Genomic DNA, 26,373 nt, shown 5'->3' with positions numbered 1-26,373 from the left:
ACTATTCAAACATCTGCTTATGCTTTAGGCCTGTGGCTGATATATTAAGCTTAGTTTATTTTTTTTTTTAATTTCGATTTTGGCTTCTAAGTATTTCTTCTAGCACAACTTCCTTCCCTTTACAGCGGTGCGCATTCGTTCCTCCCTAACCAAAACTTAACGTCAGAATCAGCTCAATCGGTGATTATTGTAAAATGCTGTCTTTACTGCTGCTACATTGCGGGACATGTTTGATAATAAAACGTTGAAAGCACAATCAGCGCGAGAGACGCTGTTCCCCAGGATGAAATGTGTGTGCGCGCCGCGCTCCAAAACGGACAAGCAAATTACACTTTGAGCTTCACAAAATGTCAAAATGGCCAGCTACGAGTTTATGTCTTAAGTGGACGAGATCAGTTGGGAGAAAATCCGATGTGTGTCAATATTTTGTCTTAAAGTGACAGACTGGTGCTTGGGCCATCAATGTTAAATAACAAAATGCAAAGAGAAAATCACCCACAGCTCTTAATCTGAATAACGTTATAGCTTTAATAAGCATTAATCTATCAATACATACAGTGAAAATTATACAGTGTTATTTTACATTTTAATTTTTTGTTTTACGTTTGATTACTTTTAGATTTCTTTTGTAGCTATTACTTACCTGAACATTAATGTTAGTAGACCTTCATGGAAAAATGAAAGCACTGTTTATTTCATTTCATTTAATTTGTATATTTGTTTTATTGTATTTGTTGGTTTGTTTTACTTTGTTTCTTTGTTCATGTTCTTACTGTATCTTATGTATATAAAACACTAAAAATGCCTGCACACTGGTGCATTTACAAATTGATGTTTTATATTAATTTAATTACATATTTATTTTACATTTCAGAATATAAAGCAATGTTAATCCAGCTCCTAATCTGTCTCATTCATATATATATATATATATATATATATATATATATAAAAATAAAAATAACAAAAAGTACCGATAAGAATACCGTTAAAGTACCGGATCGATAAGCAGTATCAGTAAGAGTAGTAATACCGTTAATACCTTAACGATACCCATCCCTAGGTTCAGGTCTGGTGAGTTTGCTGGCCAATCAAGCACAGTAACACTATGGTCATTGAACCAGCTTTTGGTACCTTTGGCAGTGTGGGCAGGTGCCAAGTCCTGCTGGAAAATGAAATCAGCATCTCCATAAAGCTTGTCAACAGAAGGAAGCATGAAGTGCTCTAAAATTTCCTGGTAGATGGCTGCGTTGACTGTGGACATCAGAAAACACAGTGGACCAACACCAGCAGATGACATGGCAGCCCAAATCATCACTGACTGTGGAAACTTCACACTGGACTTCAAGCAACATGGATTCTGTGCCTCTCCACTCTTCCTTCAGACTCTGGGACCTTGATTTCCAAATGAAATGTAAAATTTACTTTCATCTGAAAAGAGGACTTTGGACCACTGAGCAACAGTCCAGTTCTTTTTCTCCACAGCCCAGTTAAGATGCTTCTGACGTTGTCTCTGGTTCAGAAGTGGCTTGGTAGCCCTTTCCTGAAGACGCCTGAGCGTGGTGACTCTTGATGCACTGACTCCAGCTTCAGTTCTCTCCTTGTGAAGCTCTCACGTGTTTGAATCGGCTTTGCTTGACTGTATTCTCAAGCTTGCGGTCATCCCTGTTGCTTGTGCACCTTTTCCTACCCAAATTCTTCCTTCCAGTCAACTTTGCATTTAATATGCTTTGATACAGCACTCTGTAAACAGCCACACCTTTCAGTAATGACCTTCTGTGACTTACCCTCTTTGTGGAGGGTGTCAATGTTCGTCTTCTGGATCATTGCCAAGTCAGCAGTCTTCCCCATTATTGTGGTTTCAAAGAACAAGAGATACCCAGAATTTATACTGTAGGGATGGTCATTTATTCAAACTCAAATGTAAATATTCTAATATTTTGAGATACTGATTTTTGACTTTCATGAGCTGTAAGCTCTAATCATCAAAATTAAAAGAAATAAACATTTGAAATATATCAGTCTGTGTGTAATGAATGAATATAATATACAAGTTTCACTTTTTGAATGGAATTAGTGAAATAAATCAACTTTTTGATGATATTCTAATTATATGACCAGCACCTGTACATCAATGGAAAGATTATTTATTCATATTATTTATAGATGATGCATAAATCCCAACTTTGAAAAAAAATTACCCTTATGACTGGTTTTGTGCTCCAGGGTCACATATATATTTCAATTAAACCATTTTCCTGCAGATTTACAATACCATAAAATACAATATCTATTCGTAAAGCACATTTTAAAAACAACCAAAAGTGCTGTACAGAATAGAATAAGACTATCAAATTTAAAACACAACAATTAAACAGTGATAAAGGTTGTACTGAAAGCTAGAGAGAATAGATATGTCTTTAGAGCAGACGTAAAAGCAGAAATAGAGGGGCTAATCTAATATGAAGAGGCAGACTGTTCCAGGGTTTCTACAGTCGCAAAAGCTCAATCACCTCGTTTAAGTCTAGATCTAGGCACAATGAGCAGACAGAGATAAATGGATCTGAATGTTCTAGAAGGGGTGTATATTATAGAAGATTTACATGACAGAAAGTGACTTTCCTGGCAGCCTAATAGAGACGATGGCAATAAGCAAGATATTCGTATTGTTCAAAGCGGAGTCACGCAGAGACGTGACCAGCTATGAGATCCGCTCAGCCCAATCACAGAGAGGTCAGATCAGTGTCCTGCGTGGGCATCCATCCATCACCCACTCATCCAGCGTGACTCACGGTCCTTCACGTACCTGCTGCACTCCTTCAGCTCCAAACGCAGCCCTGATCTCCTCCAGCTCGCGGCTCAGCTCCTCCATGGCCATGTTCTTAGCGGCGAGCTCGTCCTCCATGATCTGTATGCGGCTCTGAGGCTCCAAGTGCGCTTCGGACGGCTGCAGATCTTCCTCCTGCCGGAGAGATCGGGACGGAGTGAGAAGATTCACGAGCGCTCATTATAAAGCCCTTTCCACAGAAACGGTGACGGAGCTCGGTCAGGAGAATCTGAGAACTGCCTACTGAATCCCAAGGTTATTATAGTTCACTAAAACTAAAGCTAAAAACCATTAAAAATTTAATTTAGAAATAAAATTGTTTATATAATAAAATATTATTTTTAATAATTGTAAAATTATTTACTTATTTAATTAAATACTATTTTATTAATTATAAAAAATGTATGTAACAATTATAATAAGTTATAATTATTGTAATTATAATAAAAGAATCTAGTTGCCAAAGCAACATTTCTTGTTTTTATTTTGTTTAACTGGATGTGCTAAAATAGCTAATAAAAATTTATAAAAAACTATACACACATAAAAAATAAATAAATAAATAAAACAAATAATAAAACTTTAAAATATAATAGAAAAAACATTATACTTTATTCTGTATAAAATTTCATTTTATTTCTGTTAAAGTAAATATTTTATTTCAACTTGATGTACTAAAATAACTAAAACAGATATTTACAGATATATTTAAAAATAAATAAAATAATTTCAATATTTATTTAACTTTAAAATTAAAATTGGGGAAAAATGTGTTAGCATAAAAAAGAAATATAAAAAAAGTTAACTTTATTTTCAGTGGTTCAACTTGATCTACTAAAATAAAATTACTAAAATCTATCTGAATTTAAAAAAATTACTAAAACTTTAAAATTAAAGTGAAAATGGAAAACAGAAAAATAAAAACTCATAATATTATTAAAAATTATAACAGTACCTAAATTATATTAAAAAGACACTGCTAAATCCCGACTATGATGCTAGATTTATTTCTTTATTTGAAAATGTTATCTTTATGCAAAAATGCATTTTGATGCAACATGCAGAGGATTTTTTAATTTAGCAGAAATAAAATACATTAATTTAGAGACAATTTAGCATTAATACTGGTACTGTGCAGGTAGAAAATGTGAACCTGATGGCCTTAAATCTCTTTTCTCTAATCTTTTTCCTTTCTGTCGATATATTAGTCCCTTGTAAAAGCTGTGCTCTTATACAAGCAGTTCATACAGCTTTTACACACTCCCCTCCACCAACATAATATACGGCCGACAAAATGCCAAGCAGCCCCGTCTTCCCCTATTCATGTGGTGATTTGAGCGAGCGCAGTTAAAATGCCACTGAACGGCATCCGTGGCCTCGGCATTAGCATATTCACAAGCAGCTGAGCCTCAGAGATGAAGGTAAAGCAGGAGGAAGTGTGAGGTTAGTGCATCAGAAGAAACGCTGAGGAGGAGACAGAGCGATGCAGGAGCGATTACTGCTTTATCAAATACATTACTGTACCCCGATCACAGAGGCTGTCAAATCACTCTCTGTCCTCTCGTGGAAACCATTTACCTGTCGTTCATGAGAGAGGGCTTTTAGGAGAACATCTGCACACACCATGCAATTTGCACAAATTACACTGATTCCAGCATATTAATTTCACAAAGACATGAAATGTGTTTTGCACTGAGGAATTTTTGGGACCATTATAATTTTTTTGACATTATTTCAATGACTATTAATCATATTTAGCCTCCAAATTCAGTAAAATGTGAATCATTTTTACCTCTTCCATAATTCTTATTTTTCTCAATGCTGATTATTACTAAGATTCTCACTATTATAAAACATTTTTCCTGCCTTACATTTCTTTAATAAGTTACTTTTATTTAATTATTTTTTTATACATTTTTTATTATTTAATTATTTTTTTATATTTTTTATTTTTTTAACTTATTTTATTCTAATCTTTTTTTCTTTTTTTTTTTGGAATGGAAGCCAATACAAAAAATACAATTATTTATACACAAAATGTTAAACTATTTAAACTAAACTAAATGCTTAATACTTAAACTCTTTAAATATATAATGAAAATAATGTCAAAATGCAACAAATCCTAATATATAAAATATATAAAATTATACCGAAAATTAGAATAAATGTGCTTAATGAAAATGAATAAAACAAATAAATAAAAATAAATCTTTTGTATTGATAATTTGAGGAGAAAATGTGCTCAACGAAAATAAATAAATAAATAGTTAGTTTTTGTATTGAGAATATGAAGAGAAAATGTGCTTAATTAAAGAAAATAAACAAATAGTCTAAAGAATTGGAGCAGAAAATATGCTTAAAGAAAAGTAAATAAAATATTTTTGTTTTGAGAATTAAAAGGAGAAAAGTGTACTTATGTAAAATAAACATTTTTTTTATAATATTCTATTATATTCTCGTTTGCATTGTGAACTGGAGGGGAAAATGTGCTTAATGGAAATAAATAAAATTCATAAATAAATACTTTTTGTATTGAAAAAACACATTTTTGAGGTTAAATGTGTGCTGGACATTCTTGCCCAGGATTTATCTGGTTATTGATTAGGCTGTAATCAGATATTTGATATTCTGACAGTCTCTGATCAGCAGCAGCAGCACGGCTGTGAAACTTTGGTCAGAAATTTCAGGCAGGTTCTGTAAGATTTCACTGCCTGGCAACCAGCAGGTCACATGGTTCGCTGAGCATGAGAGCTGGAGAGGACCAAGCGGTGAAGGTTTCTGGATTTCTCTTTTGTGCTGCATCATAAAGCGTTCACAAGCACAATAACATCCCCCGAGTCATTAACAAAACCAAACCCTGACTCACTCGAATTAAGCCTGAGAATAAACACACTCGCTTCATAAACACATTCACTAATGGATCACATTTGAACTTTTCATTTATTCTATACATGTCATTTAAGAAAATAAAAGTCAAAAACAAACACATTTTAAAAATTTAACTAATATTAAAATACAAAAATAACAAATATATAATTATTAGAATAAATAAACACATATATAATCCTTTGTATCGATAATTGGAAGAGAAAATGTGCTTAAAGAATATAAATCAAACAATAAATTAGGAATGCACCGAAACGAAAACTCTGAGCCGAAAATCGAAACCGCTTTGTAATGATTATTTATTATTTATTTTATTAAATAATACAAAGTAATTTTAATTTAACTCAATTTTAAAGATACTGAATTTAAAAAACACAAAACAACTTTTTACTGAAAGTAACAATAAAATTGGACAGAATTTATATTAATATTATTAACGCGAACAAATAAACAATACTTCTTCAGCATTTATTAATCTTAATATTAATTTCAACACTTACTAATGCATTATTAAAATCAACAATTGTGCTTGTTAACAGTTAATGCACTCTGAATTAACATGAACTAACAGTGAACACCTGTATTATCATTAACTGACATTAGGAAAGATGAATAAATACTGTAATAAATGTATTGTTCATGTTAGTTAATAGGCTACACTAACTACCACTGACTAATGGAACCTTATTGTAAAGTGTTGCCTTAATATTATCAATATATTATTTTTATTCAGTTCCATGCAACAGAATCAGATATAACTTTAAAACTAATTATCCAAATAATGTATAATCAAAGCTATTTGATGAATGGAGAAAACATGCTTAATGAAAATAAATCAATTATTAAATATACAAATAAATAGTTTTTGTATTGATATCTGGAGGAGAAAATGCGCTTAAATAAATAAAAACTAATAAAAAATAAGAGAAATGTGCTTAATAAAAATAAATAAATAATGTGTATTGATAATTGGAGGACAAATTTGCTCAAATAAATAAATGTGTTTTTGTACAGATATTTGGAGGAGAAAATGTGCTTAAATAAAAAATTGTTTTTGTATAAATAATTTGAGAAAATCTGCTTAATACAAATGATTAAATAAATACATATAAACAGTTTTTGTCTTGATAAATGGAGAAGAAAATGTGCTTAGTGAAAATAAATCAACAAATAAATACATAAACAGTTTTTGTATGGAAAATCAGAGGAGAAATGTGTTTAAAACAAATAAAGTTTTCATATTAATAGTTTGAGGAGAAAATCTGCTTAATACAAACAATTAAATAAATATATAAATAGCTTTGTCTTGATAAACGGAGAAGAAAATGCACTTAGTATAAATAAAATTAAAAATAAATAAATAAATAAATAGGGTCTTACCTCAGATGAACAGTCTTCAGCTGTCGTTGAGACTTCACTCTCGGGCTGAAAAAAGAAAACATAATGAGGTCGCATGTGCAATTAATTTCTACATTGTTCTACTTTCCGAGGCTTCGGTGTTAGTGGGACACTAATCAAGAGCGGCACTACTTTTACAAAAGCAGCGTCCTGAAACGAAGGCTAAGGATAGCAGTGTGATCCTCAGCTCTGACTCCAGATCAGTACAGACACACTTCATGAGCCGCGGATCACGGCTAATTACACTGATGCATGAACGTCTGACCTACATCCAGCTCAGTCCAGAGACACAGAAACACAACAGAACGGCTGTGATTATGGGTGCGACTGACTAATACTGGAAACCATCGGTGCAGATCATCTAATGTGTGGTCAGGGTGTTAATTGCTTGTTAAGAGTCGTAAAAGATCTTCTGTAATTCACATTATTCTCAATGCTGATCTCTCTAGATTCACTATTGTGACTCTTATATTTACATTCATTAATCCAGCTTTTACCCTCACCCACTTATATTACACGACTTTTCTTATTTATTCGTATTTCAGCTTTTTATTTTAACATCAATATAACAAATACAGTAAATGCTAAACTATGTAAATTAAAATATAATATAATAATATTTGACTATATAATAAAATTGCCACATTGCAACAAACTGTAATATACAAACAATGTAAATAAATAATTAATGATAATAAAATGTGCTTAAATACATAAATATTTTTTGTACTGATATGAGAAAATGTGCTTATTGAAAATAAATAAAAATAAAGCTACATAGATAAATAAACAAACTGTTTTGTATTGATATGTCAAATGTGCTTTAATAATTTTTGCACTGATAATTTGAGGAGAAAGCGTGCTTAATGAAAATAAATAAATAAATAAGTACATAAACAGTTTTTGTTTTGATAATCGGAGGTAAAAATGAGCTTAACTTAAATAGGTTTGTACTGATAATTGGTGGAGAAAATGTGATTCATGAAAATAAATAAATAAATAGCTTTTGTACAGATAATTGAAGAAGAAAATGTGCATAATGAAAATAATAATTAAAATTTTTATGTTGATAATTGGAGAAAATGTGCTTAACGAAAAAGAATAAACGGTTCTGTATTAACTGCATGGAAAAAAATGTGCTTAATGAAAATAAATAGTTTTTATATTGATAACTGGATGAGAAGTGTGCTTATATAAATAAATAAATATTTGTGTATTAATGCAAGCAATACGTAGCAAACAAGACTCGAAATTTCAGTTACACAGATTATATTTACTAGTTAAAGGCTGTTAGTTAATTTAGCAGGTCAGTAATATCCATCAGAAAAGCGTTGTTTCCACGGCAACACTCACAAGCGCCGTTTCCACGGCAACAGCTACAGCAGGAAGTTACACGAGCACTTGAAACTTTGGCGTGGTGATTTAAATGCAAAGGCGTGTCACAGACAGAAACAGCAGCGTCCAGAGGAGTCTCTCTGTGCTTAAAGATGATTGTGTTCCATTCAAACAAAGAGACTGAGCCCAAGCACACAGACGGAGGTGAAGCTGCTGGAGAAACCTCTGCTGATAAAGCACCTTCATAAAGCATTGAGAGCTGAGTGAATAGAGCGAGATCACGCCAGCGCTGCTATTCTGCTGCAAGGACAGCCGACACACACACACACACACACACACACACACACACACACACAGCTTAACCAGCTCAAACGCAGTTGTCTGTTGCCTGGGCAACCACTAATTTCACACTCATCTACAACTGCAAACACTCCACAAACCTGCCGGGCTTTAAAAACATCCACACATCGCATAAATTTATCATGAGGGCAAAAGAGCTGGGAAGATAAATATTCTGTATGTATATTTAAACAGATTATAGAATATGTATATATATAGAGAGAGAGAGAGAGAGTAGTCTTTAAAGGCATAGTTCAGCTGAAAATTAAAATGTGCTGAATATTTCCTCACCCTCAGTCCATCCGAGATCAGGAGGAGTGTGTTTCTTCATCAGGTTTGTAGAGATGTGTCTCTGCATCAGTGTCTCAGCAATGGATGCTCTGCAGTGAATGGGTGCCGTCAGAATGAGAGTCTGATAAAAACATCACAATAATCCACAGCATTCCAGTCCATCAGTTAACATCTGGAGAAGACAAAAGCTGAAACACATCCAGCATTAAGACGTTTATAACTAAAATACCATAGAGTCCATAATCCATAATAACTCTTCCTCCAGTGAAGAAGTGCATCTGCTGTTGATTAAAATCCAGCCACATATTAGTTTAGAGCTGTTTTGTCTTGTAAACGCTGCTTGATCTGCAGATTTCTCTCCTGATTCAGACCAGAACACTTCTTCACTGCAGGAAGAGTTATTATGGATTATGAACTCTATGGTATTTTAGTTAAAAATGTCTTAATGCTGGATGTGTTTCAGCTTTTGTCTTCTCCAGATGTTAACTGATGGACTGGAGTGCTGTGGATTATTGTGATGTTTTTATCAGACTCTCATTCTGACGGCACCCATTCACTGCAGAGCATCCATCGCTGAGACACTGATGCAGAGACACATTTCTACAAACCTGATGAAGAAACACACTCATCTACAGCGAGTAATTAACAGCGAGTAATTTTAAGACATTTTCAAAAAGACGAACAAACCTCAAAAGGCATGAAGACTTAATCTAACAAATCACTCATCAGAGCTGTTATAGTTAACTAAAAACAGAAAAAAAAGTTACTTGAAATAAAATAAATGGTAACAGAAATAAAATATTAAAATTATATATATTTTTTTTTTTTCATTTCAAGACATTTCACCTAACCCTAACTTGAAGCTGAAGTACTAAAATAATTTAAACTAAAATAAAAAATATATTAAAAAAAAAAAAAATGTTATATATATATATATATATATATATATATATATATATATATATATATATATATATATATATATATATATATATATATATATATATATATATATATATATATATATATATATATATAAAATTCTTTTCTTTATAACTAATAAATGACAAAAACAACAAAATTACAAAAACTTAAAAATTACATCGAGTATGAAAAATATAAAAATAAAAACTCAAATATCACTGTCACTCTTGAATTCTTGAATCACTGAGCACAAAGTCTTTATTTTTCTGTCTTGTTTTCTATCGCTATCTTCAATAATGCATGGCCTCTGTGTTTGTTTGGAGTCATTATTAATGTTATTCCCTTCAGAGCCGCTAAAGCTGCAGAAATTACACACTTCACCTTTAAACATTAGTTATAGCAGTTCACACACAACAACAGCCTGCAGAAACATCTACATAACCAACCCACGACAAGCATTTACACAGAAACACAGCGTTTGCTCACTGATTGCGTTTACATGCACCTTCACAATGCCATTAAAGCTGGAGCTCCTGTAAACAGAGCACTGTGATTACATTAATGTCATTATACTCATTATTTGAGTAACTGTAATCATAACAGTGTTTTCAAATCGCACTATACAGGCATTTCAGACAGAAACACCACAGCTCAGTTAACCAGCAGGACACTGTGAGTTTTATCTCAGAAACAATAAAAAAAATAAAATAAAAAAAAAATATGATTAAAACGAGAACAAATCAACTTAATTCAAAGGAAAAACAAGTTTTCATTCCCCATTAACAGATATTTGTTCTTGTTTTAGCAAACAGGCCGAGTGCATTTGAATTGAATTAAATTGTTCAATTTGTCAAGACTTCATTTGCATTACATCAAGTAAATGCATAAAGTAAACATTGATTTAAGAATGCTTAAATATTTGCATTGAAAAATGAAGATACTGATGAAGATATTAATTTATTGCAATGCATGCAACATTAAATACCATGACTATATGAATTGAAGACTTTCTGCTCTGATTTAAGGCCTTAATTTGTGGCAGAAACCCTGAAAAAATAACTTTAAAGAGAAGCATATTGATAAATATATATTTGGTGGCACTTTACAATAAGGTGTTAATGTATTAACTAACATGAACAAACAATGAACAATGCATTTATTAATCTTTGTTAATGTTAATGAAAATACAGTTGTTCATTGTTTATTCACAGTGCATTAATGTTAACAACACAACTTGTGATTTTAATAATGCATTAGTAAATGCTGAAATTAACTAAGATTAATAAATGCTGATAAATTATCTGTAAACATTTAAATTATCTGTAATTTAAATGTTTGCATGCATCCATTATAGTGTTGAATATTACATTTGATTAAGTAATAAACATTTTATTACTAAATATTTAATTAATATTAATTTTAGTGCCACTAGTTGAGTTATGAAGTTTCCTCTGTATAACAAAGGGAGTCTCTTCTGCTCATCGAGGCTGCATCTATTCACTCAAAAATACAGAAAAAACAGTAATATTGTGAAATCATTTTGCGATTTCTAATATTGGTTTCCTATTTTAATATACTTTAAAATAGAATTTATTTCTGTGACGCAGCGCTGTATTTTCAGCATCATTCCTCCAGTCTTCAGCGTCACATGATCTTCAGAAATCATTCTAATATCTAATATAAATATCATTCTATTTGTGCTGCTTCATATTGTTTTTTTGAAACGTGACACTTTATTCTTTGATTCTTTGATGAATACAAAGTTAAAAAGAACAGCGTTTATTTAAAAAAAAGAAATTTTGTGTTACAATACACAATGCTATTCAAAAGTTTGGGGTCAGCAATTTTTTTTCTTTTTTTTAAAGAAATTAATACTTTTATTCAGGAAGGATGTGTTAAATGAATAAAAAGTCATAGTAAAGACTTATATTGTTTCCATTTTGAAAAAATGCTGCTCTTTTTAACTTTGCAATCAAAGAAAAAAAATATCACGTTCCAAAAAAACAATATGAAGCAGCACAAATAGAATGATATTTATATTAGATATTAAAATGATTTCTGAAGATCATGTGACGCTGAAGACTGGAGGAATGATGCTGAAAATTCAGCTGTGCATCACAGAAATAAATTCTATTTTAAAGTATATTAAAATAGGAAACCAATATTAGAAATCGCAAAATGATTTCACAATATTACAGTTTTTTCTGTATTTTTGAGTGAATAGATACAGCCTCGATGAGCAGAAGAGACTCCCGTAAAACACATTAAACATCTGAGCGGCAGTGCGTGTAAAGCTTGATCTGACCGCGTCTCGCCGAGCGATCGTGAACCCTGCTCACCTCTATGGTGTAGGTCTGGTCGTGTGTGACGGTTTCTCCGCTCCGGAGGGTCTTCGAGAGAGAAAACACGGTGGTCTGATCTCCTCCCTGCTCCTCGCCCTCATTTCTCCCCTGCTCCTCCACGTCCGACTCCGGCTTCTTTTTCTTCTTCTTCTGCTTCTTCTGGCCATCGGATTGAGCTTTCTTCTGCCGGTACTCGGCCAGCTGGAAGAGACCAGACACAAACACACGCTTATGAGCGACAAAAATCACACACACTGAGAAAAATAGTTTGTGAATGTAAAAAAACTAGACAGTAAAACCCACAGTAACGCGGCACAGCTTGGTGAAGCTGAGCCGAATCATGCCTGATTGTTGATCAACACCGTCACCGTCCTGCGCTGTGCCACCGCAAATCCTTCAACTCCGCTTTAACTGGATTAGCAGCACAGACGCCCATTAAGACAGACATCTGCTTCATCAACATGCAACCGCATACGCACACACCTATCTGTCGTTTATCACTCATTTGAAGCATAAATCATCTTCAGGAAGGAACACGAGCTCGAAAACTCAAACATGAACATCTCGATCAAATGAATCCTTCGCTCGTGCTGAACAGGATTCACTGTCAGACACTAAAGTGTGTTAAAAACCAGAGCAGCTCTGGATTACACTTACTGACCCAAATGCATAAACCCAGTGTGAAGATCCTGCAGTGTCTGGAAGTGTAAATTAAACACGACTATTTACCTTCTTAGCCCTCATGCTGTGCTTGGGTCACTTTGACCGGAGAGGATTTTCATTTCCCTGAAAATGCTAATGTTAACCTCAATGCATTGGATTAAAACTTACTGGCTTTGATCCTAGCGGCTACAACAACTTCCAAAAAAAAAAAAAAAAAAAAAAAAATACACAATAATATATATATATATAAAAAATGTTTTGGTCAGAAATGTTCGTCCTACAAAAAAATGTATTTATTTATTATGCTACATTATCACCAAATGTTGGATTGTTTTCTGTCAGTTAGCATGGTTTTTGTGTTTCTTTTTGGATCTGATTGATCTTAGGCCTCATGCTCCTCGGTTTTTGAGTGAAAAGCATTATTTGTGGATCATTTTGGCTCAAACTGAGGTGCATAAGTTCAGAACAATGAGGCCTACGATCAATACGATCCAAAAAGAAACACAGAAACTGTGCTAATTGACAGATAACAAGTTGACAAAAAGATTGAATGCAAGATTTGGTAATAATATAGTGTAACAAGAGATTTATAAGCAAATAGGTAAAGGATTCAAAATGTAAAAACTTCAGCTGGTTTTTCATTTATGGATTTGGCAGATGCATTTATCCAAAGCAACTTAGATTGCATTTAATTAACACTGGGACTCAAACTCAGAAGGCCGCTTCAACATTATGGGGGCCGGATGTAACTGTAAGACTGTACGAATGTTACTACTCCCTATCATATTGTTAAATAACTCTCTCTATATTTTATTATTACTTAAGTTACAAATATTGCATATTTTAACGTCTATGCAAATGCATATGTTATTGCTCTGTGTTATTTTAACATAAATCCTTTTAATTTATCAGGTTAAGAAATCCAAATTAATCAAAGTAAATAAAGACGAGTATCATCAAACACAGGTCGTTACATTAAATTTGTTAAAAACTTTTTTGTTACATTTATGGTACAACAAATAATTGTGAGCAGCTAAGAACATGTGACAGATACGGCATTTAAAAAAAAACATATGATCCCGGTCTCACGAAAGTGCGTATAGCACGATTTTCTGTTTCTATTTGGCGTGCGATTTATACGCAGAAACTGACTTCGGAGTGCATATGTGTAGTGCTTGTTAGGGATGTAATGATTAACCGCGAACCGGTTGAAAATCGATTCAAATATGTGACGATTCAAATCGGTTGAAATGCGAAACAAATCGCGATTCAATTAGGGTAGTTTATATGAATGCATGTCTGAGGGGAACTTACTGTCTTTAGAAAAGTTTAGATGGTATTTTTCTTCGCATCTTGGCTCTGTATAATGCATATTAAAGTTCATAAGTGCAGCGCTGCTTTGTTTACAGCGGAAACCAAGGAAACGCTTAAAGCGCCACCTGCTGGCAGAGAGTGAATCTGCGTCTCATTCAGCTCGTCTGCTGTTTCTATGTATAATTTCACAAAACTGAAGTCATACCATTCTGTTTTTGCTTCAAATTTCGAAATTATACAGTCTAATTTAGGTTAAAAACTGCTCCTGCTGCATGTATGCAGCATCTTTGTTTGGATCGTGATTAAAATGCAGTGGTTGCCTCTCATTTTAAATGGAAAGAGCACAGACAAAGCTTTATTTAGTTTTTATGAAGAGATTTCTTTTATGTTACTTATTTATTTGATTTGGGGCTTGTTTTAAAATTTCAGTTTAGTTGTTATTTACATTTACATTTTGTTATTTAGCAGACGCTTTTATTCAAAGTGACTTATATGAGGACAATAGAAGCAATCAAAACCAACAAAAGAGCAATAATATGCAAGTGCTATATTAGTATATTATTATAGTGTTATATTTCAATTTCACAAAGAAACATGCAGCATTTTGTCCAAGCAATAATAAAAGAACATATTTAATTTATAATTTGTCTTAAATCTCATTTTCTTAAAAAAAAATCATGAATCGAATCGAATCGTGAAATCAAAATCGCAAATCGAATCGTGAGTTGAGTGAATCGTTACATCCCTAGTGCTTGTAGTAGAAAAAAAAGAAAAGAAGAGGCGGTACTCAACTCCCCAACCCAAAAATAAATAAATACAAACTGAAGTACTAAAAAAAAAAAAATTTTTTTAATTTTCATTATTTGCAATGAATGTATATAGTGCCAAAATAAATAAATAAATTAATTAATAATTGTTTGCAATTCAATTCAGATTTATTTGTATGGCACTTTTCATGATACACTGCTGCTTCACATTTCTACATTACATTTAGTAGATTACAGCACTTTTAATAAAAACAATTGCACAAGTCAATCTGCGATACCAAACAGGAACACAGGGGGGCGCCAAAAGAGCACTAAACGAACTACCTTGACGTGACTGATCCAGATTTACTAAACCACTGACTACTGCGTAAACTACACCTTCAGCCAGCATCCAGCACAAAACACTCCTGCTTTTAAGCCTGACATCTGTACGCGAGTGCTATTATCTCCTCCATCTCTGGTGAAACCGGCCGTGTTTTCTCTGCATTAGCGCTGTTTTGTGCTTACTGTTTAAATGCATTCGCTTTCTGGAGTCTTTCCAGGAGTTTATCTGATCGCAAAAAACCTGCTTTTTATTTTCATAATGTATTGTTTTCGTTAAAATTTACTGATTCAAATTAGTAATTATAATTTTATTACTCTGCGCGAGGGTGACCATCCTGTAGATCTATTGCAGGACAGAGATTTGCGCTCTCGCATAGGATATAATGCGCTCTGGACATAGAAACCGCCTCAAACGAACTATTAAAATGAGAAAAACTCAAAAAACGAATGGAGAATATCGTGTTTTTGCGTGTGTGTCGGTGGTGCTGGGTATTGATACACACTTTCATAATTTACGATAAAAAGGTGGCATAGATTTTTATTTTAAGACAATCATATGCTCTCGCGGGCCTGAGTTTGACACGTGAGCTTGAGTAAAGCTTCAGCTCATGTCAATCACTCTCATTTTCAACCTTTCACTTTCCGACTTCAACTCAATCAATCCCCAAAAGAAAAGAAAACCGTATGCCGCCCTACATTTTTTCTGTTTAACAAACCTGTCTACTCAGAAATACTGCACATTACACGAGTAAAATGAGTTGCATGCCACCCACGGCTAAACAGAACAACTGATAGAATAACAGCTTCTGTAATTTAACACACACACACACACACACGTCACAAAGCCAGCAGCTGAGAGAGAAAGTAATGGCCACCTGTCTGTCCACACACACACACCTGTCTTTTGACACACACACACACACACACACACACACAGCAGTAACACCCCACTATTATCCAAACCACATGAGTTCATACGGGATTCATTTCACAAAGATCTTTAGGTTTCTAAGGAGGGATTTAATATTACATTTTGCAAATAAATACATAATCAAATGATTAAATGCATCATCGAATGCTGCATTAAATAAATAAAATACAATGAAATGATAGCATAAAAAGGCAAGGAAAAATATTTATTATTTCATGTGAAATGAAAAAGGATGTGAAATACCACATGAATACACTTTAGAATGCTAAATGAAATGTCAATATTAAAATAAAAATGTCAATCCTGAAAATAAATGCTGCAATCAATAAACATATGCATAATGAAAGTGACCACAAATAAATAAATCCATTGCATAAAATGCAAATTATTTACGCAAAATTAAGTAACCTGAAAATAATTTATTTGAAATAAATATACATTTTCATTGCACTTTTATTTTTTTATTTATTTCAACAGGAATAAATATTAAATAAATTCATTGTACTTTAAATAGTCATTAAATAATTTATTGCAACTGTAACAAATATGAAATATTTAATCATTTCATTAATTTTATTTATTTAATTCAGTCTGTTAAACCCCTCCACAGAATTAAGAAAAGAAACGTCTGTCTTTAGTGTGTGAGTGTATAACGTAACATGCATCAATGCACTGACAAGACACTCATAAATTAATTTCTATAAATTGTTACAGTTAAAAACCTTTTTCTCCTCTACAACACCTGAACATTTCAGTCCGTTTCTGAACATCAGCCTCACGGTGACATTTCACCCAGAAACTCAACACTCAACACCTCTCAAACGCTCAAGAACACGAGTGAGAAACACATTTCCCAGAAAACCTCTTAACGCCGAAATACAGCCGATTGGAAAAGTCTCTTTTGCTGTTACCATGGCGACGGAGCAGGAATCACGCACGCGGCTTTTACATTATTTATGCAAACAAGCAAAAAGAGCATTCGCACTAATGCATGTCCATTACGCTAAATGAGCACTAATTAGTAGAGAGGTGAGATGGGCGTGCGACAGAACATGAGCTCAGTGCGCGGTCCGCATGTTAACACACTCAACGCGGATCACAGGTGTCCTGTGGCATCATGGGATGCAGCGGAGACTCCTGGGAAAGATGCACCTGAGAAACAAAACAACTTCACGAGAGCAGCGGCTGTGAAAACATCCCAGTGAAGGAGAATAACCACCAGACTCTACGACACTACGATGAAAGATTACACGTGGAAACCTGCTTCTGCCACTGAATTCAAAAATAAAACAAGGTCAAAATTCTGACCTTTCTTCTCGTAATTCTGATTTTTTTTTTTTTTTTTTTTAATTGCTAATTTATCTCTCAAATCTGACTTTTTTTTTAAATTTTATTTTTATTTTTTTTTAAATCGCAATTACGGGTTTATATATTGTATCTCACAATTCTGATTTTTTTTTTTTCTTACAGTTGCGAGTTTATCTCTAACAATTCTCACTTTTTTCTCAGAACTGAGATAAACACGCAATTACGAGGGAAAAAATAGACTATTTTCTTTCAGTTGCGACTATTTAATCACGCAATTCTGGGGAATCAGAATTGGCGATTTGTAAACTCACAATTTCAAGTCAGAATTGTGGGACAAAAGTTGCCTTTTTTTTTTGTTTTTGTTATTCAGGTGGCAGAAACTGGCTTCAATATGTAGATATATTGTTTTGCATCATTTAAAACAAGAGCTGCTTTAACACACAGAGACCAAACGAAGACTGCTTCCATTTTTCAGACCAATTGCAATTTCAGAAAATGTCTAATGCTAGCTGATATGCGTCCGGTCACCAATATATCGGCCATTTCTATGAGTCCTAAAGTAAAATCCAAGAAAGCAATAGCAGGAGCTGGAACAGAAGCAGTCGCACAGCTTGAAATTAAATTTAATTTGTTTTTCCCCACAAAGGCTGGCATTAATCTCTGGGTTATCTAATCAGCTCCCTGAGGTGAGCGTCCCCTGCTGACACCCGTTTGGCCTATTTGGAAAGACTGCGATTACACTCGGTCAAATCTAGGTCTGCTGTTACTTCAGTGCAAACAGCTCATTTCTGCTCATTTCTACTGTCCTCGTGTCAACTACATCCACAACATAATACAAGAAGTAGTTTTCATCAAGGACACATCAAATCCTTTAAAAGTAACTGTAGAGACATTTATAATGTTACAAACCTTTCTATTTCACATAAATGCTGTTCTTTTGAAGTTTTTATTCAAAAAATCCTGAAAAATAAAATGCATCACGGTTTCCACAAAAATATCGTACAACTGTTTTCAACATTGATAATAATCAAAAATCAGCATATTAGCATGACTTCTGAAGATCATGTGACTCTGAAGACTGCAGTAATGATGCTGAAAATACAGCTGCGCATCACAGAAATAAATTACAGTTTAATAGATATTCACATAGAAAACAGCTGTTTTAAATTGTAAAAATATTTCACAATTTTGCAGATTAAATAAATGCAGCTTTTTTCTTTCAAAAACAATAGCAAATTCTTACCAGCCCCAAACATTTGAATAATAACAGATATGAAATGAATTGGCTGATATATCATTCTGTGATAAACACTTTACAAGTGTTTTATCATAAAAACCCAGACGCATCCGTCACGTGCCAAACAATCACTGACAACAGCTAACGAGCATCATAACAGGGTGACACAAATCATTTGGTGAGCGTGCGCTGCTGTTAATTAAGATCACGATGGCCGAGTGTGTAGGAGGTATTTAATTATGCAGCTCGCTTTAGTTTTATTGTAATATATCTTGAGTGACACTAACTGTGTTTATCAGCCAAGCCAATTATCCCAGCAGACTATTGATCGGGATTAACAAAGGGTTTGTGTGCGCGTCTGAATACTCAAGGCCTGACCTCTTGTTAACCAGAGCTTTTAGCCTACAATCAACAACACACACATAAATTAAGGCCCTCAGATCTGGTGAAGGCAGAAAACACTTTCATTGCACGCTGGGTTGGAACAATTGATTTTACATAATGGACCGGACCTCGAGTTAAGCAGGCAACTGGACGCGGCTCAAGGATTCAGGTCTGTATTAGTGTGCATAAGGCATCAGCTCTAATCTAAAGCACAGGTCTGATTTCCGGACATCAGACGTGTATCAGATTTCAACGTTCAGCTTGAGATTGCACGCATGCATCCGGAGTAATTCTGTGTCAAATCAAGCTAAATTTCTGAAACTTCCCTGACTAGAATATTGTTAATATTTTTTTCTAAAAGAAAGGCAAACATAAATAGTGATGAAAGACAAAATATTAAATGCACTAGATTAAGATTTACAGAGTAATCCATTGTGTTGTAGCAGGGGGTCAAAATGACATTTTTCATTCAGCGACAAATTACAGAAATGACTTTGAAAACATGGCAGCAACATTATGTTATTTCTACCCAGAGACTGGAAGCTCTATTAGTCAAATCTGTTGACTTTAGCAATCCGTGTTGAATTATATGCCAATGGTCTGTTCAAAAATGGGAAAAAGCAGCTTGTGTGTTTTTTCCCCAAAGTTTGCATGCCGGTAACTCAAGAAATATTAAAGATATATTAATATCTTCTTACATGCTGGTTCTAAACAAACTTTTCTTTTGGCATCTTCATTTTTAAGGCATTATATAATTCAGTTCCAGAGATAAAGGGATTTCAATGAGGCTCAATTTTTTAATTGTACAGATTTTTAGTGGTCAAATGACGCTTTGCATTCAGCTGATTGAGGAACGTGTGAAGAACAACAACGTTGTCTTGTTCGTCTCTGACATGCCTGTCTGAGTGCCAAAAAACACTCTTTTTCCAAAGTCTGCATGCACTGAAGTCAGCTAATTTTACTAATGGACCTACCATTTTCTCAAGTAATTTTTCCCCTCCGTAATTTGGCTACAAATCTCTGGTGAAAATTGTCATTTTAACCCCATTTTACAAAATAGTGGATTACTCCGTAAATATTCATCCATGACATTTAATATTTGGCTTTCTGCTTCGTTTATGTATTTCATTCACAAGAAAGAAAATCAATACTTTTAGCCGGTTAAGTTGACATGGAATGACCCATCTAGATAAATTACCTCATTACCTTAAACTTCATTATTAATTCACTTTTAGGTTCATGCTAAAACTGCAACAAAACTGCAACAACGTCCGACTTGAATTCGGAAATGCAAACACTCTCCAACACAAAAACGAAAAGAAAAAAAAAAACATGCATGAATGCACACTTCATCCTGAAATAATAAATCACCCCTCTTTGGAATACTCTAGCATGCAATGATGCACTAATTCTAATCTTGCATCTTATTTACTAATGCAGCGTTTCCGTTTTGCAATGACTGTTCTCCAGTCATGTTCCTGAGAGCGTCTGAAGCGCTCACTAATGACACTGGCATGAAAACAGCGTGTGCGGACAGCTGCTCTGAACACCAACCGTTCGGTGCAGCAAAACAAACAGCAGATCTGAGACAGCACATGATGCGCAGGAGGTCTCAAACACACGAGCTCAGGGTTCATAGGTCATCCACCGAGTCTTTCACTGTGCTGAAACGGTTGGAAATCAAGATCTAAAGCCTCCAGTCCACACATGCAAAAATCCCTTTATCTGTCTTGTGCAAACGTTACGTCACAGTGTGCAACACTCAAATACTCAGCATGACGAACTTACATACTACATTTTACATTGCAAATGATTTTATACGAAGCCACCTGCACTGCATTTAAAATATGCATTTGATCAGTTCATGCATTCCCTGGGAATCGATCCCAGAAACTTGCTGTTGCATGCACAATGCTTGGTCCCACTTTATATTAGGTGGCCTTAACTACTATGTACTTACATTGATATTAATCATTTGGTACAATGCACTTATTGTGTGCATACATGTTTTTACATTGTACTTATATTTTAAAAAATATCTGCATGTAATTACATCTGTAATTAATTTCTGTAATTACATTTATAGTTACAATGTACATTGTACTTATTTTTTGATGTAAGTACATAGTAGTTAAGGCCACCTAATATAAAGTGGGACCCAATGCTTTAATGCTTTTGGATAGGAACACAAATGACAAGATGTTATGATGCTTCTGTTGTCCTTTCTTCATTAGTGACAAAAAAACTGTTTTGACTTATAATGGCAAACCTATCAAAGAAAACTCACCAAACTAAGCCGTCACAAACGGAAAGGCTTTAATATTTTACTGGACAAAACACTCAATCAGTCTGCAGTGATTTATTTCTGCTCCAAAGCAGCACAATTTTAAGAAACGTGTTTTTCTGCTTTTGTTCGCATTCACTCCAAATGTTTACAAAAGAAATTATGAATCATTCTGAATCATCTTTTCCCATCACAAACATCTTTAATCAGTGGCTCCTGACATTTACAAAGCTGTTGTGAATTTTTTGTACTAATTGACTAGTTTAGGCATCAACTTTTACCTGAGAAAGTGTGAGAAATTAAAGTTGGATGTTACAATGACATTTAGTTTGATTCAATAGTTTTAGCTCAAATCATTTCAGATGTAAACCCGGTTCCAGAAACGAGTGATTATCTTGGACAAAAAAGGCCCACAGGGGACTCATTTTCACAATATTGTGGCACTAAATTAAATTTTAATGAGAAACAGAATGCTGCAAATAATTTTAAAGGTATTTTAAAGGGAAAATTCTAATTTGCTGAATATTTCCTCACCCTCAGTCCATCCGAGATCAGGATGAGTGCGTTTCTTCATCAGGTTTGTAGAGATGTGTCTCTGCATCAGTGTCTCAGCAATGGATGCTCTGCAGTGAATGGGTGCCGTCAGAATGAGAGTCTGATAAAAACATCACAATAATCCACAGCACTCCAGTCCATCAGTTAACATCTGGAGAAGACAAAAGCTGAAACTAATCCAGCATTAAGACATTTATAACTAAAATACCAGAGTTCATAATCCATAATAACTCTTCCTCCAGTGAAGAAGTGCATCTGCTGTTGATTAAAATCCAGCCACATATTAGTTTAGAGCTGTTTTGTCTTGTAAACGCTGCTTGATCTGCAGATTTCTCTCCTGATTCAGACCAGAACACTTCTTCACTGGAGGAAGAGTTATTATGGATTATGGACTCTATGGTATTTTAGTTATAAACGTCTTAATGCTGGATGTGTTTCAGCTTTTGTCTTCTCCAGATGTTAACTGATGGACTGGAGTGCTGTGGATTATTGTGATGTTTTTATCAGACTCTCATTCTGACGGCACCCATTCACTGCAGAGCATCCATCGCTGAGACACTGATGCAGAGACACATTTCTACAAATCTGTAAATATTCAGCAAATGTTCATTTTTGGGTAAACTATTCCTTTAAATTTATTCACAGAATTCAGTTCCTCGTTAACGTTTAATCAAGTCATTTACCAAAGCAGACACTCACCGAACGTAAACAAACTCTAAATATCACGCCGCTATAAAATCTCTGGGTTGATAGGGTGAGACAAACAGGTAGCTTTAGACAACATCTGTGAGACAGCCATCTGTTTGCTCATCACGTAAACCTGTCAGCGGGAATTAGACAGACGGGTCAGCAAGTGACCTCGTTCACATATGTTCACTTCATAGGGAACGCTCCAGTACAGAGGGGTCAATCTCACCGCTCCTTCCAACTCTGGGTATTTTTAGATTCTGCTCTATTCATAAAATAACACGGATGTTATCATCGCACCCTGAAGAGGCCAATGTGTTAGCAAACAAGAATGTAAGGCCATAGAGATCCAATAAACTATTGCTTGACAAATACATCCGATACTATACCTAAAAAAACAACATGGCCAGTCTCAGATATAATGCAAACTGACTGATAAAAAGCAGCTGCTGCAGTGCTTGTGTGCCTAATAGCATACTTCAGCCCCGACTGCAGCTATCGTGTTGTTTCATTAACCTCATGAGTCAGTCTCTGTGCTCTCGACTTGCTCCAGCAGGTTATAGTGACCTAAAGTCTGCAGAGAGATCGGTTCATATGCAGTAATGTGAGGCATGGGAAAGATCCGATGTAGCAATGGCTAGAAAATCCAGTCTCACAAGTCCATCCACATGTTCTCAGTCTTTACATTCAACAGCACTAAACAACCTGTAAAAGCAGTCAGACTCACAGTGACACGGCCTTACTGTCCATATATCAGGTGTATTCATATGTTAATATACAAGAGAGGCACAGAAAGAGCATGAAATGCATAAACACTCAAAACAAACACGAAAACTCAAAGAGAGAGTTTTACTCTAAAGTAAATGTGAAGTAATTCTCTATGATTTACAAAGAGGTAAATGACAGCTGTGAGGTAAACATGAGGTAAATGTCAGAAGAAAGGAAGGTAAATTTAAGATAATCCACAGATAAATGACAGCACTGAAGTCAATTTAAGGTAAATACTGTATGCAAATATGAGTCAGCAAAATCTGGGGTAAATCTCAGAAATTATGAGGTAAATGACAGCCATGAATTAAAACAGAGGTAAATGAGGCAAATGTTAGTTATATGGAAATAAGATGCAAGATGCAATATATTTTCTAAGGTAAATGTGAGGTATAGAGGTAAATACATGGCAAATGCGAGTTAAATTACAGATGTCAGTTATATACTAAGGCAAATGACAGCAGTGAGATGAAATCGAGGTAAATATCAGAAGAAAAGGAAGGTAAATTTAGGGTAAACCTCAGAAAAACGTCATTCTGAGGTAAATGAGAGCATTGAAATCAACAGATTTAAGGTAAATATGTTGCAAAGGTCCGTAAAAACCAAGGTTAATTTCACACGTGAGCTATATTCTGAGGTAAATAACAAATATGAGGTAAAATAGAGGTAAATATGAGGCAAATGTGACTTAAATCACAGATGTCATTTTTTTTAGATAACTGTGAGGTAAAAAGGTAAATAGGATGTAAAATGTGAGTGAAATCACAACGTCAGTGAGGTAAATTACAGCAGTGACGTAAAATAGAGGTAAATATGAATAAAATCACAAATGTCAGTTATTTTCTGTGGTAAACATGAGGCTAATGCGAGTTATATCATATGTCAATTATTTTGTGAGGTAAATGCGGAGTAAACGTTAAGTAAACATGAGGCTAATATGAGTTAAATCACAGATGTAAGTGGTTCTTTGATGTAAATGACAGCAGTGATGTAAAATAGAGGTATATGAGAGATAAACATAAGGGTGTGTTCACACTTGTAGTTTGGCTCATTTGGTTCATTTGGTCCAGACCAAAAAGGAAAATTATACATTTGGTCCTGGTCCGCTTAGCGTTCACATTGGCATTTTTGACAGCAAACCTAAAGATACCGGCGTAGTGATACGTTCACAACCTGATTGGTCGGGTTGAATGAGGTATATTTCGTGACGGAACTTACTGAACACCGATACGGGTGTATGATATCAAAGCACCCAGTAACTGATCGGTCTGGTCAGCGCCGCTTTAAGTCAAACACACTTAATGCCGTCTGCTTGACTAAGCGCGCTCATTGTTGCGTGTACATATAATTTTATTTTCACCACCTGCAAACTCACAAGGAGCTCATAAAAGGCACTTTACCTCATCGTTGCTCCACGTTTGCCCTCTGCTCATTTTGTTTTGGTTACAACGCTCGTTCCGTGTCGTTAAATCATGTTGCAATCTTGTCATTACTTCCTGTTTTTGGTTCGTTTAGAGAAGTATTTGGTCCGTGTTGCATTCATTCTTCATTCGAACCGCACCAGAGTTCGTTTGGAATCGGACCGAGACCCATCTTTTTAGTGGTCTCGGTCCGCTTGATTGGTGCGCACCAGGGTTCGGATGGCAGCGTTCACACTTACTCAAACGAACCGCACTAACAGAGCAATCGCACCAGAGTTCGTTTTAATCGAACCAAACATGACAAGTGTGAACACACCCTAAGGCAACTATGAGTGAATTCACAGATGTCACTTACTTTCTGAGGTAAATGCGAGGTAAATGAGGCAAATGTGTGTTAAATCACAGGTGTCACTTACTTTCTAATGTAAATGTGAGGTAAAACAGGTAAACATTTGATTTAGCTCACATTTGCCTCATTTACACCAGAAAATAACAAGTAATAATAACATAATAATAAGATATGTGATTTAACTCATGCTTGACTATTATCTCAGTTATTTTCTAAGCTAAATGTCAGGTAAAAAGGTAAATACGATATAAAATGTTTGTGAAATCTCAGATGCTGGTTATTTTCTAAGGTAAATGTGGGGTAAAATTTAAGTAAACATGAGGCAAATGCGTGTTAAATCACAGATGTAACTGGTTCTCTGAGGTAAATGCCAGCAGTGATGTAAAATAGAGGTAAATATGAGATAAATATAAGGCAACTGTGAGTGAAATCACAGATGTCAGTTATTTTCTGAGGTAAATGAGGGGTGAAATTGAGGCAAATATGAGGTAAATATAAGCCAAATGTGAGTGAAGTCACAGATGTCAGACGTTTTCTGAGGTAAATGACAGAACTGAGGTTAAATTAAGGTAAAGATGAGGCAAATGTGAGTCTCAGATGTCAGTGAGGTAAATGACAGCAGTGGGTTGAATCTCAGACGGGCGGTAAATTCTGAGGTAAACTACAGAAATCTGCAGCGAGCTGGGGTAAATCTCAGGAGAGAGTGATATTCTGAGGTAAACGTCAGCAGACAGGTAAAGATGAGGTAAATATGAGGTAAATCTCACCTTGGCTTTGCCGGCCTGTAGTTTCCTCTGTCGCTCCTCGTCTTCCATCATCTCTGCGGTTCCTGCGGCTTAAACACGGACAGACGCGCGTCAGAAAAGCGCCGCACGCCTGGCACTAAACGCGGAGCGCTGACATGTGCGTCCGCTTCGGTTCAGACGGTAAATCTTTGGAATTTCTTCAGTGTTTTACTCGGGCTTTGCTGTCACCGTCGCCGCCATGTTTCTCCACGTAAACACACGAGACTCGCGGCGCGGTGACGTCACGGCGCAC

General features: G+C 34.7%; 1 protein-coding gene across 1 annotated transcript in view; it reads right to left on the bottom strand.

Annotated features, from left to right (window-relative positions):
• akap9 (A kinase (PRKA) anchor protein 9) overlaps positions 1-26,373 on the bottom strand; it is a 118,514-nt gene extending 92,141 nt beyond the window's left edge. Inside the window, exons 1-5 of the mRNA XM_058753433.1 lie at positions 26,103-26,373; positions 12,341-12,544; positions 7,095-7,139; positions 4,352-4,405; positions 2,807-2,962 (exon numbers count right to left, since the gene is read on the bottom strand). Coding sequence (XP_058609416.1) covers positions 2,807-2,962; positions 4,352-4,405; positions 7,095-7,139; positions 12,341-12,544; positions 26,103-26,153 — 510 coding nt within the window. The 5' untranslated portion in view covers positions 26,154-26,373. The remainder of the gene's footprint in view (positions 1-2,806; positions 2,963-4,351; positions 4,406-7,094; positions 7,140-12,340; positions 12,545-26,102) is intronic.

The sequence above is a fragment of the Onychostoma macrolepis genome, chromosome 19 (assembly GCF_012432095.1).
Source record: "Onychostoma macrolepis isolate SWU-2019 chromosome 19, ASM1243209v1, whole genome shotgun sequence".
NCBI lineage: Eukaryota > Metazoa > Chordata > Actinopteri > Cypriniformes > Cyprinidae > Onychostoma > Onychostoma macrolepis.
This window is presented reverse-complemented; position numbering and strand designations above follow the sequence as displayed.